The sequence below is a fragment of the Lasioglossum baleicum genome, chromosome 8 (assembly GCF_051020765.1).
Source record: "Lasioglossum baleicum chromosome 8, iyLasBale1, whole genome shotgun sequence".
Classification (NCBI taxonomy): Eukaryota; Metazoa; Arthropoda; class Insecta; order Hymenoptera; family Halictidae; genus Lasioglossum; species Lasioglossum baleicum.
Genome location: NC_134936.1, coordinates 15,398,009 through 15,421,870, shown reverse-complemented (window position 1 = coordinate 15,421,870; position 23,862 = coordinate 15,398,009). Strand labels below are relative to the sequence as shown.

Sequence of the window (23,862 nt, the reverse complement as noted above, 5' to 3'; positions counted from 1 at the left end):
GTATCAATTAAATGTGTCAAATACTTATGGACGGCAGTGTAGCTGAAAGATCACTGAAAACGTCGATGAAGCATTGCATGCTTTAGAAATCCTGACGCGAGATGATTTTCGGGTGCATCAGGACTTCCAGAGGACAGTTGCACCGGGATGCAGGATCGACGGGTCGGGTCCAGACATCGGGTCGATCGCGTCGATTCAGAGAAAAACAATCGTTAGGCGGAAACGCAGCCACGTGTTCGAGCAACCCTGACGGTAGTGGTTCGCGGCGCGTGTTGACGCTGCGGAGCGTCGCTCGCGTGCGCTGGCGCATGCGATCGATACCAAACACCGCCGGGGTTTTCGCGTCCCCGCGCGACGTCACGATACAAGAGCCGAGGGGATCCGATAGGGGACGAGGTTGGCCGAGACCGTCCGAGGTATCGCGAGTCGCGGTAGCAGCAGCCGTCGACGCGAGCACGGCCCAACCGTCACCGTCGTTTCGACGTCGTCGACACTTTCTAGCCGCGGATCGTCCACGCGGAAACGAGTATCCGTCGCGAGCAACCTATCACTCCTCGGGCTGGGTTTCTCGGCTCGGTATCCCGGCGGTATCGTGAGCCGTGCGCGAAATAGTGAACCGTGTGCTGTGTTCGTCTGTAACCTGGAAAGGTCGTGGTACGAGGACACCAGGCCGCGAACACGGAAATTCGAGTAAGTTTCCCAAAAATGGTTGGGTCCTGGGTCTCTTCGTCTTCGATCTAGCATGCCTTGGTCAGGATTGATAGAAGCAGGATAAATGGAACCTTCCTCTACAAGCTCCAGAATCGAAATATCTCGTGAAACAGCGAGACGCTAACCTTACGATACCCCCGAGACGCTCTGCCTCCCCCGGCAGCTAGGTCTGACCATGAGCGGCTCATTCTACTGTAGTATCTACTGATGCTCCGTTTTAACCTGCGAGAAAGATCGGTTCGCTTCAGTCGATTCGTTTCATTCATTTTCGAAGAGATGATACCGCCTGTCTCGACACTGTCTGACTACAGACCAGCCGCAACCCCTTTAGGTCGCGGCGCAGCTGAGCTCGGCCGGGCGCGACCCACAACCCTACATTCGCGGTCTGCGGCGTGACCTAACCTCAACTCACCCCACCTTGGGCCAGCTTCGTTGCCACCCTCACTACTCTGACAGAGATCAGAACCATGAGCAAGACTTTACACAACGGTTTATTGTTTCGCCGAACCAGATTCGCACAATTTTTCTCCGATCCCTGTACAAAGTGTTTGGGCGATAGTCCGGCTCTCTGGTCTCGCTTTCAGTGCAGAGGCTGCCCAAGGTAACGGTGCAGAGCTGCCATAACTTTCGAACGGTCGGCTCTGACCTTGACAGAGAGAAGCTCGCGTATGTCACTATCAGCGGACGACGTCTTCCGGCGGTAGCGTTAATTAATGACCATCGATCCGCCTGCTCGGGCTGCACCTTCTCGTCCCTGCGAGACGATACTTTCGGTGCGGAAAACTCGAAACTCGTTTTCCCTGAGTTTTCCAGATTGTAAGAGGGAGGTATTGTTTACGGAAGAAGTTGACGTTGTATGCGTAGGAATTGTTTATTCTCGATGGACCGGGTTTATAAACGGCAACGGAGTAACAATCTCCCGTTTATTTGTTATTATTAACTGACGCTAAAGATAGACTCTGAGTGGTGGGCGCTGTTACCGTGCCTGTCGATCGACTGGATATAAATATTGCACAGAAGTCGCGAAATTCTGGACTGAAGCGGTTACGCAATTTTCGAGCAATTTCCATCCATGCTATTCCTTGTCCTGAACATTTAAGCATTTTCCACTAATTGGAAGCAATCTGAATCACTTTGCGTCTTAACGATGCTGATACAGTAGTGGACAAAAGTTTAAGGACGCTCTAAAAAAGACTATAACTATTTTAATATTGTACTATACGGTTTGAACTTTTTTGGGAAGCTAGAGCAATCAGTTTACTACAGTATGTGAAAAGAAATTTTTTAAAAAATTGCAATTGATCGGAATTGTTGAAAAAATACTAAAAGATGCATTTACAAATATTTTATGTGGGCCCCTGTATTGAAAATTTAAAAAATACGTTTTGTATAGCTATATAGATTACAGTAGATGTACCTAGCAGAAGAAATCAGTCTATTATTTAGGGTAGACCGAGGAATCTCTTTGCCGAGACATTTTTCGCTAATTGGACGAGGCTGTTTGAATAATTCCGTGTGCCAGCGCGGCACGCAAACATAGTTTACCGACTCGAAACGAAAGGAATGTAAACATGAAAGGACGCTAAGGAAACAGCTAGACTACTAGAGCAGTGGCTGCGACAATACGGGAGCACGTGCCGCTCGTGTCAAAATTGCTTGGCTCACTAAAATTAAATTGAATTATCCGCCTCGGCGCGTGGTAACGGTGCAGAAATTGAATTTACATCTTACGTAGCTGCGGGACAGTGTTCTATCGCGCACCAAAGTCTGTGCGGGATCTATAGTTCTCGTACCAGTGCAGCACCGCTCGCATTCATCGCTCATCGCACGTTCCCCCGTGTGTGAGTAACAACACATCTACGGTGTTATCCGTCGACAAAGTGCTCCGATTGTTTACCCATATCGAATTTAAACTGCACCGTCGTCTGTGCACGTTCGACAATCATGCGATCGTTCAAACCCTGTCCAAACGTATTCCCGCGACTTGATCCTCGCTTGTTTCACGTTTCAGACAGAAAACTTTCTGTTTCTCTGTGATCGTGTTGCGGTTCGACAGATTTATCATTGAACTTCGAATTGTATCGACTAAGGCGAAAATACTTAATTTGATATTGTATAAGTTACTGGTTCGAAACTTGTCACCGGAGATTACTAGACTGCGGATCTTAATGCAAAATAAAAATTCTCTGCATCGATAGCAAGAAATAGAAACTAAATCGAATGTTATTTCTTCCCTTGATGATTTTAATAGAGGAGAAATCATTTGTATATCGACATCATTCAATTTTGCTATAAATGCATAAAGATCCGCAGTCTAGTGATTACTATCAATCCGGGTGAAGTACTTCCAACGAGACAGGTTCGTAATCTCTGACAAGGGTTTCGTTATTTGAGCATTACGTAAATCGGAGCGTCGGAATATATGCGAATCGGTACGTAATGTTGCATGCACGACTAGTCTCGTTTCTCTCTTCGTAAATCTAGCGTTAAATATGATGGAAGTACAGAGTATAAATCTCTCTTCTCCACGAACCAAAAAGTCTGCGGCGATCTCACCCCGAAAATGAAGATCTATTCTAACGCCGCCCTTTCTGTTTCAGGCCCAGTTCCCGGTCGCCAGCGCGTCTGCATCCACCTTCGATTCCCCGTCGGCTTCGACGTCTTCGATCCCCGTGTTCCTCGATCTCGCGAAAATACCACCTCACTAGGATCACGGTAGATCCGAGGTCGGGGGTTGCGCGGGGTGGCGCGTGGTGCGCGGTAGATCGCAGGATTACGCGCGCGGGGAAGAGGGGCGGGTCGTGAGGGGTCCGCGAAGCGTAGCGTTTAGGTGTGATGTGGTGGAGCCCCCCGGGGGGCCGCGGGGGCAGGAGGTTCGTGGCAGATCGGTCGTGAGGGCCCCAGCCACGGCTCGGTTGCCTCTCGACGAGGCCGCCGGAGGGGCGGAGGAGGAGGCACGATGGTGTGACATCCGGCGATATCCCGGCCGACGCGGAGCCGGTGCTGGAGGTGGCGGAGGTGGTGGTGGAGGAAGCGGCGGCGGGGTCGAGCAGCTGCTGCTCGACTCGGAGGAGGAGGAGACGACGGCGATGTCCAGGCAGCTTCACAATGAATGGGACCACCTGAGCCAGCACGACCTCCGCGACCTCCGGGACCCGCGCGATCACCGGGACGTTCGGGACGTTCGGGACGTCAGAGATGTCAGGGACGTCAGGGACGTACGGGACGCCAGAGACGATGGGCACAGACGCGGATCCGGCAGACACCATCGGAACGAATATCTGGATTACGACCAGCACCCCACCGCCGCATCCACCTCGGCGCTCAACAAAAATCCGGTGAGTCTCGTTCTACAGTAAAGTCGCGATTTCTTTCCCATCGAGTTCCAAGCATTCTATTATGACTGCGTCGACCGCGCCGACAGTAGTAGAAGAGGACAGCATGTAAACACGGATCGCGCTGTCCTTCCTTGATTTTCATCGGAAAAATGCCACAAATAAGTTGGCGAAAGTACCATAAAAAAATAATGAAAAATAAGAAAGTTTTGTAATCGGATGGCGTGGTAGATCTAGTGTTAAGGAAGTGCGTATCAGTTTTTTTAGATGTACTCTTTCGATCTATACGACATTTTTTACAAAACAGTTTTATTCCCACTGAGATATCGCATCCAAGCTCCTGTGATACAGACTGTACACATGGATTGCACTATCGAGTAGCAAAAAAAGTTTTTCTTCGAGATCTTGAAGTCTCTGAAAATCGAGCAGGAATTTTCGCAGTCGTTCGATACGTCTTTGGTTGTGCGATAAAAGCCATCAGGTCTCCGGAAACACTGAAAACCACTTACAGAGCGTTTGTTCGTCAAACCTCATCTCCGAGAATGATACAAGACAGAAGGGTTTCGGGCGGCATCAATTAATTCAGCCGCAAGGACTCATCCATCACGACGACGAGCCACGCTCGACGGCGTTATCTCCGACACCCAATATCGAGGTCTCCGGGAATTTTGAAAAGTTAGTTTGAGTTGAAGGCAATTACAAGTTCGGAGGTTTGAAGTAGTTCGCCCCTGCCGCCGCCACGGCCTTATCTCTCGCCAGTCAAACATCAAGGAAGAGGAAGACGTGGATCGGAACTGTTGCCCGTGGAAATTCACGTTTATTAAATCTTCTGACGGCGCTCGCAGACGGAGATATAATACAAAGACTTGTGCAGTTCCACCGTATGACTTCTTAATATTTCGTGACCTGTGCATTGCGCAATGTTGTACGATCGCGGGAACTTTCTAGAGTTCGTACCTCCCTCGATCTTCCACGTGCAGATATTGCCATAATTTATAACGAGCCCGAAGTACCGTGTATCTCCCCGAACCGATATCTTAATCCCTGACCGCGGACGTTAATTTATTATCACGGTGAATATTGTTACCGTTATTCGATCGGGACTATTTCCGAGATGCTGGTTCTAGCTAGGGAAATCTGAAACGTGTTCGGGAGAATGTTTTGTTGCCGACTGGAAGATACATTTTTCGTGTTTGCGAGATTTTATTCGCGTTATCTGAAAAACGAGTCTACCCCCCTTAAAGTCCCCATCTCCACGCGCTGGAGACGGTGAAATACGCGTTCATTTCGAAGCTGCGAGAACCGCAGAGAGTTTCTGGGTCACGTAGCACCCGCAGCCCCGCATTTCTCACGAAATCGCCTAAGTTCGAGCGAGACTCGGCTGCGACGCGACGGTCGTCGTCGTCGTCGTCGTCGTCGTCGACAGTTGTTCGAGTACGCGTGCACCGCGGCCTAATCTATTCGTGCTCGGGCTTGAAAGAATTGAATGCGACGGGCGAACGGAAGAAAATGAAAGATGCCAGGGGCCCTGATCAAAGCGGCCGGTCTCTCGGCCTAGTTGCACCGATCTATCCACAGCATCCAGTGACCGCGGCTCTTCATTTAGCGGTTCTGCATCTTTCATACGGACCGGGTGCAGAGCGTCGTCGTCCTCATCGTCGTCGTCGCCGGTGCCTCTCATTTGCAGCTGCATTCAGTCGAGGCTTCCTTTCTCACCGACGAGACCCGCACACCCTCCAGAGGGTCAGAAGTGCTAATGAGACAGACACGGCGGATGATGGGGCGGGAAAGTGGAATCGAGCCTCTTTGGAACACGCGCGGTCTTCTTAGCTTTTTTCCCTCTCCACGCTTCGTCCTTCCTTCCTTCCTTCCTTCCTTCCTTCTTTCCTTCCTTTTCTCTTCCCCGTTTCTCTTCGGGGATGCGTTCGATGCAAAACGGACCAGCCAGACGGGAAACTGGGCCATCGCCGGTCCCGCAAGGTCGATCCGACAGCCTTTTAATAATAACTTCACCCCGAGCTACCAGCGAGCCCCGCTAAGGGTGGTTCTTGTGTGACAGGTGCCTTTTTCTAGGCCTTTTTGTAAATTCTGGGCAGGTTATTAACGGCAGCTTTGTTCACTAGTCTTTGAACGGGCACTGTAACATTTTTTTTTGTGGTGAACTGTAATTAAGTTTGTGGATACACTTGTAAGATAAATTAGAAATTTACAAAATTTTAGGAGCATGTTTTTGGAATGCTGTATCGTTGATGCGTGCTAAGCATTGATTTTTTGAACCTGTTACACTGGAATACCTGCTTAAAGCAACGGCGTTCCCGTTCGCGACAACAGGTTCGGAACTTTTTAATTGCTCGGTGCAATGCGGCTCCGGGATTCAATTGAGGAGGTTTAAGGAGCGGCTCGTTTAAACTGGGAGACCGCCTGTACGCCACTCGCTGCGGTTGCCGCAAGTTTATAGTGACTACAGAGGATCTGACTTTTCATGTTGGTAGTAACTAGAACACTGAGACTTTCCATTTTCGGGGATTAGTTTCGGAAATTCGTCCACTGCAAAACGACAGTAGACGTGTTTTATTTTATTTTCACTCCGCTACTATTGTATTATATTTGCGACTTTAAGCGTGCAGTTGTAATTTCTCTGAAAGACAATGAATTAAAGCAGGAAGCTTGAAGAGTCGAATATTGTGCAACCACTCTGAAAAGGTATAGAGGAACGTGCAAAGTTTATTTGTTAAACTACTATCGAACCGCATTGCACTTACAATCTTCCCAAAGTGCACCGCCGAGTAAGAATGCCATACAACCTTGAAAACTATAATCCACCTGAACTATAGTCCAAATTCCGACCTCTAAAGAAACTTTCCTGTAACTGTTTTATCAATAGCATACACACTCGACAAGTCAAACAATCGCACACTTCGTTCACAACCAACGAAATTAAATTCATTAATGAACGCGTACTCCGCACGGCGATTCCAACCATCAAATATCCCGAGGAAAAAACTTTCCGCTTGTTTTCGAATTTTGACAAAAGCTCGGAACCATTTGCATCTCGTCGCGAGGGAAGAGCAAAACACTGTAACAGTTCGCAGACTTGTCTCGGTCCAGTCCGATGACGCAAGAAAACGTAGCTGGACACGGCCGAGTTGATTTATTCATTTGCTTTCTATTCGGTATGGAAATTAGCTGGCAACACGCTCATTACCGGCTCGCGGCGCGCGAACGAGTTCTTTTTTCGTAAATTATTCGTATCCGAGAAAATTTCATGGCGGGGAGAGCCGGATTACTGACATTTACGCAGTATCTGGTTGTCGAAAAATTACCATTCGCTGAACCGCGAACGTCATCGTGATTGGTCGGGAGACAGCGTGACAGCCCCTTATCGAATTTACACAAATCCATACATATTTTCAAAGAAAATCGATTTTTCCAAGAAGAGCCCGTCAATCGCGTCGCGCGTCTTTTACACGTGTTCCGGTATCAATCAGGATTGTATTTATCACGTGGACTGTGTGAACGTCATCGTGATTAGTTGCGAGACAGCGTGACAACTTTTTCCATACATATTTTCAAAGAAAATGCGAAAATCGATTTTCCCAAGAAGAGTTCGTTAATCGTGCTCTGGTATCAATCAGGATCTTATTTATCACGCGGAGTCCCTTCACTTATCGGCGATCGCTCGACGGCAGCGCCACATCACACGCTTTATAATCGGTATACCTATAATCATGCAAATAACGGTGCATACATTAAAACAAAACTATATAACTATCGGACTGTTTTAATCGCGCGAACTTAATCCAGACTTTCCGGCTCGCGAGACGCGCACGGTCAATTATCGATCGTTTTTCAATGCCAGGACCTATCGCTATCTACCCGTAAAGTAAACGATTAATTATCTTACACGACCCACGCTATCCGGTCGAGCTGACAAATTTATGGAAAAATATGGTAACACAACTTTTTCGTCGATCGATTTTACCGGGGGGCGACCAACCCGTAAGAATTGAAGTTGTATTAATCTTAATCGAATCTTATCTTGCTGGTCTTTTGCAATTTGTCGGCCGATTTCTCCGTTCGTCGGTTTAGATTAAGTAAGTAGCATTAAGTAAATTCCAATCGATTTAAAAATATATATTCCCGCTGGTATATTTTCGAGCTGTCACGATCTCGAATTAAAGTTGAATGATCGTGCTTAAAGATCGTAAGAGAAACCAGGCACCGACGTACTTTATTTTCCATCTAGACAGTTCCATTCTCGCAGTAATATCTGTAATGAAAAGCCCGGTGTTATAGGAACGGCGCAAGCTTTCCAGACCGTGATAAGAGTAATAGGCGTCGGCCGGTTAGATGCGGTCGCATAAAACTCTTTAGAAACGACAGGCATTTCGCGACTTGTGTTCAGTGTTTACGACGCGAAAATATTAGCGAAAGTCCGGGTTACGACGTTTAAAAGCCTGGCGACTGCGGTGCGTGTGTACCGGTGTTAGCTTCTCTGTGCTCTGGTTTTACGACGGATTTACACTTTCACTTTAATCGAATATCCGTCAGGGATTCGAGATCACGGGACATCCAGAAGAGGATGTGGGTCAGCCGAGGATCTTGCAGAAGGGATTGAAACATCGCCCCTCAGAAACTTGATCAATTTCACAGTTCACGCTCTCTCACTCTCTCGCTGGCTTCATCCTACGGGAGAGATTCGCCCCTATCACTGATAAATTGTTCAACGAACACAACTTGTAACCAGAATTGGGCAAAAATCTACTAATAATTAAAAATGGCTAATAGTCTGATTGATTGTTAGTCGAAACTTAAAAAGAGTTCGTTAAAACTTTTTGATTAGTTAGTCATAAGTACATGGCACTAGTTAGTCACAGCTCTAAGTAATCGTTAGTTATGATTGATTAAATAATAATCAGTCATGAATCTTTAGTCATCAGTCAATATTGTGCGATTAACATACATTAATATGTATACTTAAACTATATCGGAATTCGCAGTGACCAAACGTGTCATAATCTGTATTTTATATGTTTATCAACTAATAGGATATTGTTTCGTTATTGTTATGTCTTATTTTAACTTGTAACCATTTTCAGTCATTAGTCATAGTGAAATTCTGATTACATATTTAGCCATTAGTTATGCCATGATAGTCAGTATTCAATATTCGTCCATAATAAAAATGTAGTCATTATTCATTAGTCATTATGTTCAAATACTTATGTAGTCGTTACTCGTAGTCACGCTCAAGTATTTACTTAGTCATCAATTATTAGTCACTTTGGTAGAGCTGATGAAGTTATTAGTCAATAATCATAATTCTAACTAGCGTTTGCCCAACTCTGCTTGTAACTCCTGGCTCTGCGTCGCCATTTTCCATGAAAAAAGAAGGGCTTAGTCGATTAAGATTGACCAAGAAAAGCTAGAGAGCTGAAATTTTACTCAGAGTAGTTTTTCTTGGTAAGCTTTGGAATGGTTCGATAGTCATTGAAAAACCTCTAAGGGCAGTTTTGACCATCTTAATCGGTTAGGCCCAAGCAACTCAACGCAATCGAGAAAGTGGTAAAAAAGTTTCGACACTGTACTCCCAGAAGTGGAATTCGTAAACAGCGAAACATACTAATTAGCGAACTCACTTGGTATGCCGAATACATAAAATTCTGGGAACGAACGTTTAAACTTTCCGTGGCGGGACGTCCTTCGCCAGGAAGAAGGATTTAACGTTCACCTGTCCGGCTAGAAAAATTACGGCCGAGGATGGCGGCCAATTAATATTGCGCGCGGCATCGGTAACGAAAAGATTCCGAATAATACTTTTATTTGTTCCGCGAACGCGATAATTGAGTCGAAAACAGGTGTAGAGAAATAAAGCAGCGGGGTGGGGGGCTCTCTCGGAGCGTTCGCGTAATCGAAAGCCCGTTCCATAAATATGCAAAATTTCATTTGCATTCATTGGTCGCGGTATAAGCCGCGCAAAGCTGGATACGCGATCCGGCTCGAGATCCTGGAATCACCGGAGCAATCGATTACCTGGTTACATACCCGGGCCGTTCCAATTTTCCGGGTGTCGTTACGCGTATGTACATGTATCTATCTTTATCTATATACATTCTATCTGCCGTCGTCGTCCCATGGAGCATCGCGATGGGATGCGATTTTCACTTTCGTCCGGTTCAAATCGATTCGTCACCATCCAATTTCCTTAACGTTCAAATTACGACCGCGAATCGAATAACCGGTTTTCGAGATTTTATTTTAGTGTGATCGAAATGGGGGAGGGGGTAAGGATCTCCTGACTATCGGAAAACAATGAAAATGTTTCTTTTTATAAAAGGCTACGTGAGCCGACCACCCTGACGGATCGATCATTGCGCGAAGATAGCCCGAAAGTGCGTCACTCGCTGAAAGATTCAGGTACAGGGTCACGTAAATAGCCGACGGTGTCGGCCTGGGCTGGCTACATCGATCTAACTGCATCGTTCGATGCAAGTAGTGCATTTCGAAGCCGCGTAATGGAATTACGAATATTTCACGTAAGGGGGTCCTCATTTTTTGGCTATCAATTGTGAAGCTGTCGAAAAAATGTGGAAAAACATTGTTGACCCCTATAGCTAAGGACCACCCTACCGTCGATCAATGAAGGGTAGCGTGTGCATGTAGCCGGCTCGGAGTTTCTTCAGGGTAGTGGGTCTCTGCGATGGTTGCACGGTCTCCAGACCCGGTTCCATCGAATATAGGTCAGTGTACAAGCCGGCAGGAGCAAAAGAGCAGCTTCTCTCTCAGACTTTTAGCTGTGAGGCGCGGACCCGATCGTCCCGGAGCCCGCCGCGGATACTGCTAACGGCCAAAACGGGTTTGCACACGCGGCTTCCCTTCCTCCTTTTTTTTCTCCTGTTTCCTTTTTGCTGCGAAAAGATTCCTGCGTTCCCTGTCCGCCTCTTCCTTCCCTCCCATCCTCTCCCTCCAGTCGGCCAAGCTGATTCACTGTCGAAATTATTGTTAATGGACCGCTCGCGGTCTGTATCGAGACTGTACTCGATGGACCGGTCCTTTTTAGGCACAGGAATCTCTATAATGCATCCTACCCGTACCTCGATCCTTCGCGGCTGTAATTAAATGCTCCTTTGTCTCGTACGCGATACCCCTTTTTGCTCGGATTTACGTTACCCGGGACAGCTGCTCCTCACTCCTCAGGATTTTATCTTCTGGCATTTTTTTTCGCCGACTAGCAACTAGGATTCACTATGGTTTCGCTTCTGGTACGGCTGGAATAGTGGTTAACATGTTAATTAATTCTCCGAATGATTAGGTAAAGGCAGGATTAATAACAGAACTGAGTTTCTCCTGTAAAAAGAGATTTCTTTATTTAATTATTCATGGTCCTACCACGGTCAAATTCCTATGCCATAGTTATTGAAATTATAACAAAGCTTTCATAGGAAATGACTGAATTGTTTTCTTTATTTAAGCATGTACTATATAATGAAAACCGTACAAAATGTTGAAGTGAATCCAATCTTCTTTTAGTTAAAAAAAAAAATCTTCGTCGTTACGGTTTGTCGAATATTTTAAATTACGGTGGACTCGCTATTTTTTGGCTGTGCCTTTCGCCCTTCATGGCGGTCATGGTCGTTATGTCGCCAGTAGGTAGGCTAGCTGACCTTCACGATCGCGCGCTTGTCCCTTCGCAGAGGGTTTTACAACGGAACAACGTTTTCGATCTAATGGAATTCAACGTGTAAAAGTGGCCATTGTAAATTGTTCATCCTATTTGAAATATAATAGCTTCTCTAATACTTGGTAGCTTATTCATCCTAACTTCTGTGAATTGGCCCATAAAAATTTGCATTCGCAGGACAAGCCACGGTCTACCTGTAGAACCTAGAAATTAGAATCCACTTGTCTAATTCACCACGTTTGCGGTTCTGTCACTGTTTGCTCGCATCGTGACAATTCTCGTTACAGTTCTAATATACCGCGAAGAAAATGATCACATGAAAAACGTATAGAAAACATCGAGGTAAATTCTTCACGGAAGAATCGTCACTTCTTCATGTTCCGTGCCAATCATGATCTTCCAGAAAGATTTCCTTCGGGTTCACGAGACTACGTCCAATTTCGAAATACGAAATTGAAGTATGTTATGGGGCTAAAACGTTTGATAGCCTGTACACCGTCAGATCTTTATTTTTAGAGTTATGACGAATTAAAGGGGAGGTGCGAGAAGCGCCGTGGCCGCAAACATGGCGCAAACACAGCGTTGCTTTGCATCCTCTTCAGCCGGTCATAACACGAAATGTAAAGCTTGGATCTTCGGTACCCATAAAACAGCCTCGTTTCCTGTATTTCCTCTCTATCCTCGCAGCCGTTTCAGACTCACGTTCCCCATTTGATTCGAGTTCCACGGAAAACGTGGGCGTAGTCATCAGCGGCGATTGTAGCCACGATTTCGATCCGGGGCTTCTCTATTGCACTATTGCACGCTCTGCTCGACGCGGCGCGTGCATTTCACTCGTGTATCCACGTACAAGCCATTCAGGCGAGGACAGAACGCTACTCGACGAGCCAATTAATCGCCCCTCTGTTCGCCGTCATTGTTTTTCACTCCCACGCGGCCGCCCCGGACTTTGGAATACACTAGCTCCGAAAAGTATCGCCGCGTTTTCAATGATCGAATATAGTCCATATTCAGACTGCTAAAACATCGTGACCGCAAATGCAGTATAAGAAGAGTGCGGGTATATTATCGTAAGATTCTTTAAATAACAATGACGTCTATTGTAAATTTACTGTGGCAATGCTTTTTTTGGCTGCCACTGTATGCGTCAAAGATAGCAACGCGCGAATACACGCGTCTGAATTTGCACCGGTGCAACCGGACCCGTCTCAAAAATCCGAAATGCAACAAACCGCTCGAGAAATGAATGTTCCACAAGCTGCACCAACAGCACAAGTCGACACACCGATAATGATTTACGAGCAATATCATAGCAGCGAAACGGAAGTGCAGCGGATCGTGACGGCGAATTTATCGTACGAGTTTCTATCTTTGTACAAGGAAGATCGTTGAAAGTCTTCTGGCGTTCTTAAATTGTGAAGTCGTCAACGCCTCGGTACAGTTTTTAATGAGCGATGCGACGAGCATTCGAGATGAAGTAACCTGATAGTGGCTCCGTACATCTCATGTACGCTCGTGTACAACTTGTATCAATTAATTTCTAACATCAATTGGTCACTTTTCTTTCTTTTATCTGTGCAGATATGCGTGGGTAACTTCGCTATTTGCATACTAGAATGCATTCCTTAAGTACGAGTGAGAAATGCATGTTGCTGCGATAACAAACTGTACCGTCTTCTCGAAAATACGCGAACAAGAGAGACATTTTAAAGAATCGCTCCACAGATTCCCGGAATCTAAAAAGTCCATTAGACCCGGTAGCTAATGACCTAGCTATAGCTAACAACCTCGATTAATCTTTTAATCAAATAAGGGGGAGACGAGTCTACCCCCTTAACACAAATTGTCTTCGCTGGCTTTGGATTTTTGTGAAAATCGTGTTATGGTTTTTTGAATCGTTTAGAGAATTTCTACTTGTAATTTTACGCTACCGTTCGTTACCGAGAATGATTTCATTGAATTGCCGCCACTGTTGGGTCGTATAAAATTGTTGTAACCGATCGAGTCGTCGAAAAGTAGACATGTGTCATTGCCCGAAATATTTCATTGTTTCTTCTCTGTAGGATCTAACCGGTTGGTTTCTTTCTTTCAAGGATAGTGTATAATCTGTACTGTGTTCGATAATCTTTGCATTATCGAGAAATGAGAGGGCGCATCCCGCACCCTTGCAATCTTACCAACGAGTCTAACCCCTTAAACTGCGGATCGGGTGTATCAGATCGGGTGCACCTGCGCTAAGAAGCGTGGCTCGTGCCCGGGTTCGCGTTCTGTCTGCTGTCAAGACTGTGTGGGCTTGAAAAAAAGGCGTCTTGTTCCTTTCGTTCGATGAGAATGCGGCTGGTTCCGCGTTGCGGCGGCAGATATATCCGCGGTTGTTCCCGGTGGCTGGGTCGCCGACATCGAAATTGCATTTGCAGCGGGGCCGCAGGTATTATTCCGCGTTCAGCCGGACTGCATTCCTGGCGGACCGGAAACTCCAATTTCTCGTGTCGCGCCACCTGCCCCCCGATAATTATTCCAAGATCGCGGGCGGCGTTATCGAATGGTCCCTCTACCTCTGCCCACCCCTCTCTGTCCACCATTGGTCGCAACCGGCGTTAACTTCTATTACGAACTGCGATCGAGGAACCACCCTAGAAATTCCCGGCTCGCGTGTTTCACGCGACTCTTGTCCGCAAACAATGTTCGATCTTCGTGGGTCTTTCCAATTAAGGCGGCAGGAGGCAGATCAGGTGCAAAGGAAGAGACTGCACCGGCCCCGTCCCCCTGTCTCCTCCTTTTTCGTCGCCCTGAGGCACCACGGGATGGAAAAGGGAAGTGACGGGTCTTGGACTATATTCTTATTGTTCTTGTGTTCCGAGTCGTTTGAGGCTTCGAACTCCTCCTCTTCTTCTCCTTCTTCTTCTGCGCATTTGGCCCCCTCTTACAGGCTGGCGACACTCGACCCAGCGTTCCGGGAAGAATCATAATTCTGCAATTTCGAAGGCACGCGGCTAAACCGGCGAGACGGTTATTTCTCCTCGTCTACTCGCCCCTTTCCGCGACTAATTCCGCAGGTGTACCCAGAGCGAGCTGCTGGCCGACGATTTTCACTCTCCGCCTTTTTCGGGACTGTCGGTGAAACGATCAGGTGCTGCGGCGAGCACTGTTCACGTTAGCGTGATTGAGATGAATGCAAATTCACCTGGTGCTGTCTATGGACAATTGTCGGCGATATTGAATTAACCCTCGGACAACGGACGATTCTTATAGCTATAATAATTTTAAAAAATTTACTTTTGACGATATCTCGTGTAGGCACATTAATCTTGCCGATATCCTTTGAAACAACTCTATTCAGTTAGTCAAAAATTGAGTACTTCTCGGTGAAAATAGACTCAAACACAGAAATCCTATTGCAACGAAAATTCTGTTCTCTAAAATATCAGAGATAAAATTCAGTTGATTCGTAGCTGGTCCGTTCCTACAAAAGCTACGCAGACGCCATAAAATCTGCGGCCGGCCAGTGTACGGTCCCTTTTTCTAAAATTAAATTCCGGAGCTGAAATATTTCCTCCAAGAGACATAAATTCGGCGGCCGAGGCGATTGCCGGGCCATCGCTAATTGTAGCCCCCGGTCGCGTCTGCGTGCAGTCCTAGAAGGGCACCGAGAGGCACCCGAAGGACGTCGCTGGTTTAGAACGTGTTTAAGGGCCGCGCCTTGCGGAGGGAGGAAAGAAAGAGTGTAACTATATGGCGTGCCGTAACAAAACGCAGTCTAGAAGTGGACCGAAAAAGCTTGCCAGCAGCCTAGGACAACAAAGGCCCTGGGTCTTGCCTTTGGGATCGCGTCTTCGTCCCCCCTCCTTCACATACTTCTTCCTCGCGCTCGTCTTTTTATCCAGCCTTGCGAGGAGACTGTTTCTTTCCCTCCCGCAATCGCAGCGATTTCTTTCTCGCTTTTTCACTGTTCGAGACAACGGGACGAGAATTTGTCGCTGTATTCTTTATCGCAGCGGTCTCGTGTGCCCGTTCTTGCACTATGCTGTCCTACAACGACGAGCGCCGAGAGTTGCGAGCCGGAAAAATTTCATATTAGCCGGTCAAATTTATTGTTCTTGGAGACTCATCTTTATAAAAGGATCACTTCTTTCTTCTCTCTGTCGGAAAACGGCAGACAAATTTCCCATTCCACGTGGAGTGACATTGAAGCAGGCCGCCATCTTGAGTGCACGAGGAGCCGGCGCTAAGTATTGATTTTAGTAGCACAGGGACATAAAAATCGAGCAATTGGAATACTCTAGATACAACAGCACAAGTCCGGATAAAAAATCTAATCTTTTTAAATAAGTTTCTGGAGTATATACAGAGCTCGAGAGCGACCGGTCCGCGGGCAAGATAGAAGAGATGAAAACCGGGATTCGACGAAATTATCTTAATGAAGTGTCACTAATGTCCACGGCTGTCCCGGGCGACTTGAGGGCTCCTCTCTTTCCAGCGGAGATCTTTTCAGAGATTCTTCGTCCACGGGCACGTCAGGTAGCCGTGTGCCTGTGTTCGGAGCCGCGAGCACCGGCGACGTAGATTCCCTATGATAAAGTGTCCGTGGAATCCTCTGGAACGAGATGGGCCGGTCTTTCTTCGTGTTCTTTCGGGAAGAGCAGAGATCTTTGAGAGTCGGGAGAGCGAGTAACGAGTTTGGCGGGAAGTCTAGCAGACAGCGAAGCGTACGGTCAAGGAAGCAGGCAGACAGGTGAAGTAATTCGATCCGCAGTCCAGGGACCATAAACAACGACTATCCGTGATGATAGCAACCGGTGACAAACGCCGAGCAAAGCAGTAAATTCATCAATCCCCGGACAGAACGGTATCATTAGCGACTCATAAAGTCTGACAATACCGGCGGTGTGTCCAGGTTTTGGTAACCGATTTTACGATCCGCGTTCAACGAGACCGCTCGTAATTTATTCCGGTGCTAGTATATAATTATTTGAAAATCGTGGCGGCGCGCTGGGGCAGGATTCAATTCCTGTCATCATGCCGGGGGCCCGAAAAAGGGGAACCCGGGGCCAAGAATGTCGAGCTAATGAACGCGGGCCATGGACACACAGCGCCGAGCAGAGAGCTCCTCGTGAGAAAGCCGTTCGCTTTCGTCAGGTAGAGAAGATGCTCGTTGTGCACGTGTATTTTTAGCACGGCCAGGTACCGCGGCCGTCTATGAGCGGTAAACACACGCTAAAATCATCGACGCGAGCAGCGGGTGAAACCCGAAAAACGCCCCCTCATCCATCCTGGATCTCTCTCTTTGCCTCTCTGTCTGTTCATCGACAGAATCCGCCGAGAGATGGTATTGGTCCAGGTAAGATGCTTGGTACCTGTTTCGATTTACCTGAGAAAGAACGGCACCGAAGGGAGAGAGAGAGAGAGAGATGGATGGACAGGAGGATGGTTCTTCCAACGGATAGAAAGGGACCGTTCAAAGTTAGCCCTCCCGATCCCCTGTCATTTGCTGGCGAGCTTCAAGTCCTCAGGATCTCTGGACACAACAACGTCTACGATTCTCTCCACCCACTCATACACGCGTAAATCTCAACGGTGTGGTACTGCGCTGGCAAGCATACCTGCTCTCTGTCCGACTTGCCATACCTCGCCTCCTACTTACCTTTATACCTGCCACAGACCACGTCCTGCAACGACGCGACAAGGAGATACACGCGTCATTAAATAATCCTGGGCCAGGCGCTCATCAGGATCTTTACGAGGCGAAATAATATTCGGCCCGCCGTCCAGCGGATAGCGATATTTTACGCAACGATCTAAGCTGGTTCTCCCTCTTCGCCCTTCTCCTTCTTCTTCTTCTTCTTCTTCAGGGCCACCGGAGAACCCTCTAGTTGATCTTGTTCGCTTTTGATCATCTCGCGAACGGATGGCGGGAGTAGATCTTTATGCAGATACCGGAGTATGAATTCCAATAATTATACTGTGTCGAACTAACAACGAAACAATGCTGTCGGATTAGACGGGAATACGTGGCAACCGTTTCATGGGGATCGAAGAATCCCTGAGAGACGCGTCTCGCTTTACATAATAAAGGAGCACCCTAATTTCATTCGTAGGCTTTTTTCCTGTGGGTTGATACTCTATCGGGCCTATCAGCTTTCGAAGGGACCTCAGTCAAATTTTTTGACAGAATCTCCACGAGGTTTCGGGAACTAGTTCCCGAAGGTCTTCTAGTTTCCTCGGTAATCGAGGTAGCCCGGGACTCTCGGCGAACGTAGGAAGCGTATACACACTCTGTTGGCGCACTAATGGTGCGTCTAAGGCACCCAAGGGGAACAAAATGAATTTTGAAGGCAGGAAAGAGCCGGGTTAGAAGCGAGAAGAAGAGATGGAAAGAAAGAGAACAGCAGTTCCTGGGGCTGGGCATGGCTTACGACCGCTTCTTGCTAGAAACGCATGAATAATGCAACAATTGGCCGGAGAGAGCGAGGACGATCCTTTGTTTTCGCAGGCCCTTCGTTACCAGCCGCCAAATTGCTCGCGAGCTAGCCGCCTCCGTCTGCTAGTCACCGACCAATTTCGTGCAACGGGCAAACGGTGTTTCGCGCACCGCCCGAAACCGCCATTCTTCGGGGCCTTCTTCTTCTTCGCCTTCTCCCGTCTCCTTCTACTTCTCCTTTCGCGAACGATTAATAATTACGGTCGGCAAAAGGGAAGACACGGAACCCGTCCCCGTCAAACTGCAGCTGCGTTTCACCTCGGACAGATAGATGTCCATACATAAGCGGACGGATAATCTGTTCCACGAAATGAATTAGATTAGCGAAACCCCGCACGAGGACGCGCCGATATCGTGCTCGTTACCAACCGCTCGCTCCGTTCGGTGCAATTTTTCCAAATACGAAAATGAATAAACTTTTGCATTAGTGAGAAATGAGAATGCGCATCCCGCACCCTTGCAATAATCCTGGGAACGAGTCTACTCTCGTAACGGATCTGCTCTTCAGCATCGACATTTTCTCAGTAGGATCAGGAATGCGCGTTTCCCTCGAAAAAATTCGCACCGGCCGTTCACACGCGCGCAAAGCGCACCGCGTGGCGGTTCTTTCGGTCATTTGGGCCAGTTAAATTAATTAATAAGACTGATTTGTTTCTTGCTGGTAGAATGGGGTGAAGCTCATGGGTCTCCCGATGGGGTTTTGCGTTTCTGGAGGCCTTTGACGGTCGGTACGATAAATATGGAGCAGCGTCCCGTCCTTTCCTCCGCATTCCTCTGGTCCCGGTGCCACCCTCTTCCCAGAAACCGCGACTTCGGAAGCGGCTTCCACTTCTCTTCACTCGACTCGCTTCACCTCGCTTCAACTTGTTTCTACTCGCTTCAGCTCGCGTGCAAAAAGAGGCGATGCCGTCCATCCGTCCGTCGCGTCGCGGCATTTCGATCGCCTAGGATCGAGGACAGAGAAGACAACCCGAGCTCCTCTCGGAGCGGCTTTCATTGCGGCAATAAGAATTCCAGAGGGTCGTTAAATTTGCTGAAATCCGTACGGCGACTTTCTAGGAACTTCTAGGAATCCTGAAGTGAGATTCTTAAATTGCAAAGCACCGGGAGGTGAACTCGCCGCAAAAAGGGTCGTCTTCCTTTCGGCTTCGCGATCGAGGGATCGCGTTTTAATGCTGGACGAGCCTCTTGGATCGTATTCGATCGAACGCCGAAGAAACGGTCCCGTGGATTCCACGGATTCTTCCTCAATCTGCCTAGTTAAAAAGATCGCGATTGCTAATTCTTTAATGCGCCTTTATTGCCAACTTGTTGCTCGGCCATCGGAACGCTGCACCACTCCTCGCCGTTAACTTAATGAATTTTTTCCGAGGAAAGATGTATCTCCACGAGACTTTTCAGATTTCTTCGTCACTTTTAGCTTCTGGAACAAGCTCTACCTTTCGCGTCGTTAAGAAATTCCTTTTCTGATTAAAAAATGCCCAAAGGGGATTCACGCTGTAGCGAATCAATGATTAAGATGGTCAAAACTGCCCTTAGAAAAACCCCTCCGAGTATATTTTCAACCCTCTAGCTTGCCGCTAGGGAGCTGCAGGGTAAACTATATTTCGCGCATCTTCCGGTCTCTAATGCGTTCTAAAATTGTGGAAAAATGTGACACATTTTCAATCCTAGAACGCACTTCACAGAATTTTTTCAGATTTATCTGTTGCAAACTGTGCTCGTAGAAAATGAAAAACCTCAACAAGTGTAAGGAATATTACTGTTACTTTTCACGTTCCGTGTTCGAACGTACGCGAGACGAAGTAACGAGGGACGTAAGTACCTCGGGCACTGAATCATGTCACAGTTTCTCGGATTAGTCCCGGACGAAACATCGGTTGAAACGAGATTATTTACAGCGAGAGTTGGTAACCTTTTAAATCGCCAAATGTCTCGCCGCGGGAGCCTGGGCTCGCTCGATTCACGACTTCCTGATACCGTGTGGATCGCGAGCGATCTAACGCGACGGAATTTAAACGACGGCAGCAGCTCCCTTCTGCTGGATCGTGACTGTAAAGGAGAGAGAGAGAGAGAGAGAGAGATCGTCAGCGATCGACTTCTTCCTCGTCGCAATAAAGATACACTCGCCGGACTTATGGAATCATTCTTCTGGCCCATATTTTGCGCCGTGCCGTGGACGTCTCGCTCGCGGGGCACCGAACCGGACAGAAATTACCTAATACTATAAATTATCCCTGCCCTAACCCGCGTTCGGGCTCGGCTTCGCCGTGGAAATCGTTTCGGATCTCGAGAACTGCTAAATGATTTCTCTCCTCGCCCCGTGTCTCGTCGCATTAAATCCGGAGTAGCTCTCCGGGCATTGGAATTCATGTTTATTCGTCGGAACTGCTTTCGAGCGCGATGCCATGTCCGATTCAACAAGATCGCGGACGGAGGAAAAAGAAGTGATACGGTCGCGATATGATAAACAGTGTTGCACTTTATGGTCTCGGTACCCCGATTTTTCAAATTCTTCCTGTGCCAGCGGAACCCTCGAGTGGCTTGATAGATTTCTATGTACACTAGCATTTTTAGAACAAGCTGTGCAAGCAACCTCCAGTTGCGAATCACGTATAGAATCGTGTCAAAACATCTATAAAATTATTTTTCTCGAGCTCTCAAATGGGGGTGGTTTTCTATGTCAGGTTTTTCTCCGGATGCACAGTTTCCATCTCGCGAATTCAGGCCACGTTGTCGAGGCTGCAGTGTTTCGCGATCTCTCGATGTATATGTGTATACATCTGTAAAGAGAGAGGGAAGGGGGCAGAAAGCGTCTCGATGCTAATAAAGAATTTATGGTGCTCGTTACTGGTACGGTTTTCTACGAATTAACGTTGATTACCGGAGCCAGCGTAAAAACCTAGAAAACGAGATAGGCGCAGAAACCGATTAAACGAATTCATGAATAACTTAAGCCCGTTCGACTCGACGCACCTGTCCCCTCTCTTATTCCTCCCCTCTTGGACACCCACCTGAATTTATTTCGAGCTCGTAAGATAGCCGATGGAACCGAACGCTGACACCTTCTCCCCATTATCTTACGGTGTTCCTCGAGGAGAAGGGCCACACCACCGTTCGCTTGATCGACGATCGCAGAAATGAAAAGGGGAGTCGTAAAGCGTTGCTCGTGCGCTCGGTTATCGACTCGCGTTTTCTCCAGGTTGAATTTGTCTCACGCGGAAGAAGCCTCGGTGCGTTTTATGAACGCTCGGCTAGGATTTATGGGACGCAGGATCTCTCGCGGATCGACGACGGGACAGAGCGAGCGAGGCTTCTTCCTGGAATCCGGTATCTTTGGAATGGATGCGACGTCGTTAGGTCGACGATCGGCGAAGGATTATGTATTTCTGGCGGAGAAAAATTCGATGGGAAGCCACGCTTCGACTGACGGTCGTGCGCGGACTTCGATAGAGGATCGACGGACGCTCTGACCGTCTGAAACAAACGGTAGATGATCTAAATCGCATAGAATTGCTGGATATGCATGAAAATATAAATTTAATACAAATGTCAAATCAAAACTAACCTATCAATCAATATGAAATTTTGTATGGGGTCGTTTAATTAATGACAACGCCGCCAGCCTTCAAACACGGGTAATCATTGATCTATCCTCGTACAAACCGATGCTAAAGTCTCGATGCTGCGTGAAGAGAATGAAAAAATTGTTCTTCAATTAGCAGAGGCAGCTGGCAGAGAAAACCATTGGAAGAGTCAGCATTGCATTATCAGGTACAGAGGAGAGAACCGTAAAATATTTAACGTTTTTATCTTCGGCTTGAAAATGAGGTTCAGGGCCCCACCCCTATTATAGCAGTCTCGCTGTATACAGAAGTAGAGTCTCGCGAAGATACCGGGAATCCGTCGTAGCTGTATCTGGTAATGGAAACACGCCAGCTTAGTGCGTGCCTCGAAAATAAATTAAAATCGCTATCTGGCTGGGTCCGGTAATCGATGCGAATTAATTGCGGGACACCCGGTACAGCCAGGGCCAGTAATGCGTGAGGACAAGAGGAGAGGGGGGACTGGATCGGTCAGGCGGGCCGTTAATGAAGATAAAAATCTAATTAGCCGGCCATAAACGAACACCGGGAATTTTTAAGGCCGTCCGAGCGGACATGTAGCCAGGCGCAAATTCATGAGCTTCCACTGCCTTCGGAAAGAAGGATCCACCCGAGCGGGTAAAGAGGATCTCTTTTCGATGCTGACGTCATACGGGTGAGAATGCGGTCAGTCCGGATGGGACCCCACGATAGTTCTAGGTGTATGGGAGTAGAGAAAGATGCGATTAAAACGTTGCCCCCGCACCGAGGACGCATTTTTCGTCTGGGTGTTGCTCGATGATCGTTCCACGGCCCTGGCTTGGATCGTTCCACCAAAGGAATATTCTATTCGATCCGTTGGAATGATTTATCTGACCGCTCGGCCGCAACCAGAACGCCATTCGTCTCTAGAAAATTGTTTTGAATGCCTGATTTAATGAACTGCCCGACTGGACTTCTATTATGGCAACTCTGCTAAGTGCCACCTTTTCTGGGTGTTGCTGCTGCGATCTGTCTTCGACGGCGCATTCTCCTCTACCGAGCTTTTTAATTATGGTATTTTTGTTCTGGGAATGGCATTCGCTGCGAGATTAACTTTGGCCGTCTCGCTGCTCTTGCATTCCCTGTTTAATTAGCAGCTCGTGATATTGTACCAGCGACACGATGTTGCAACGAGAAAGTTTATTCTTGGATTTACCGAATTACTAAACGCAGTCTTGTCGTCCTTCGATGATTCCTGGGGACATCAAGAGACGGTGCTTAGAATTTTTCTGAAATAAATTTTTTCAATCTCACAATTTCATGGTATTGAGAATAATTTGAAGCAAGGTCTAAACTAAAAGAGAGAGATAATATGTATATGAAAAGAGATAAGGGGGAAGGGGAGAATAATTTAGGAAATGATCATCGGCGTTTCCCGGCGTCGGTTCTTCCGGCATGTCGGGAATCTTAATCCCGAAGGGGAGCACACGGTTAAAGTGGCTTCGGGGACGCGGTTGTCGGACCTTATTAAGTACTTAGAGAGCGTAAGGGACTTCTTGCTCCCCGGGACCCCGTTTTAGCGCTCGAGTTACCTCGTTCGTGATGATGGAGAAAAAACCGAGGGGAAAGAGGAGACGGAATCGCCTTAGCCAAATTAATAGGCGGAAATACAAGCGGGGCCAGGATTATTCCGCGTTTCTGGCCCAGCCGACAGACACGGCCAGGTGTCGGCGAGAGTTGCGTGAACAACGTGGCAGCACAAGGCAGTTTCGTGGAACACGTGCCACGGGGAACACGTCGTTTGCGGCTCGTTCCTCGCGAGCCGGGAACGCGAAACTTTATTGCCTCGGAGAACCTCCACGCGAGCTAGCAGGAAAAGGAGCCTCGTTATCGACGGACCGGAAGTCAAGCCTGGAAACCGTGGCGAACGGGACCGTTTACATTGGAAATCCGTGCCCGAATATTGTGATTTCTCTGATGTTCTGATTTTGGAGGATTTTTAGTAAAGGATGTTTTTTTTATCCAGGTTACGTAAGAGTCTGCCTAGCCATCCCAATAAAAACATTCCTTCAGTCGCGATCCTCGACGGAA

At 47.6% G+C, this 23,862-nt stretch overlaps 1 protein-coding gene across 8 annotated transcripts in view; it reads left to right on the top strand.

Annotated features, from left to right (window-relative positions):
* Positions 1-386: 386 nt before the first annotated feature.
* Positions 387-23,862, top strand: part of Ca-beta (Calcium channel protein beta subunit) — a 96,675-nt gene continuing 73,199 nt past the window's right edge. For 3 of the 8 annotated variants that reach the window (XR_013009443.1, XM_076428939.1, XM_076428943.1), the window contains exons 1-2: positions 388-690; positions 3,312-4,049. Coding sequence is in view for 7 of the 8 variants with exons in the window: in XM_076428939.1 (XP_076285054.1) it covers positions 3,801-4,049 (249 nt within the window). In the remaining variant the exon portion in view is untranslated. Of the gene's footprint in view, positions 691-3,311; positions 4,050-23,862 lie in introns of all 8 variants that reach the window. The other 5 variants (XM_076428940.1, XM_076428944.1, XM_076428942.1 and 2 more) reach the window with 5 other exon arrangements.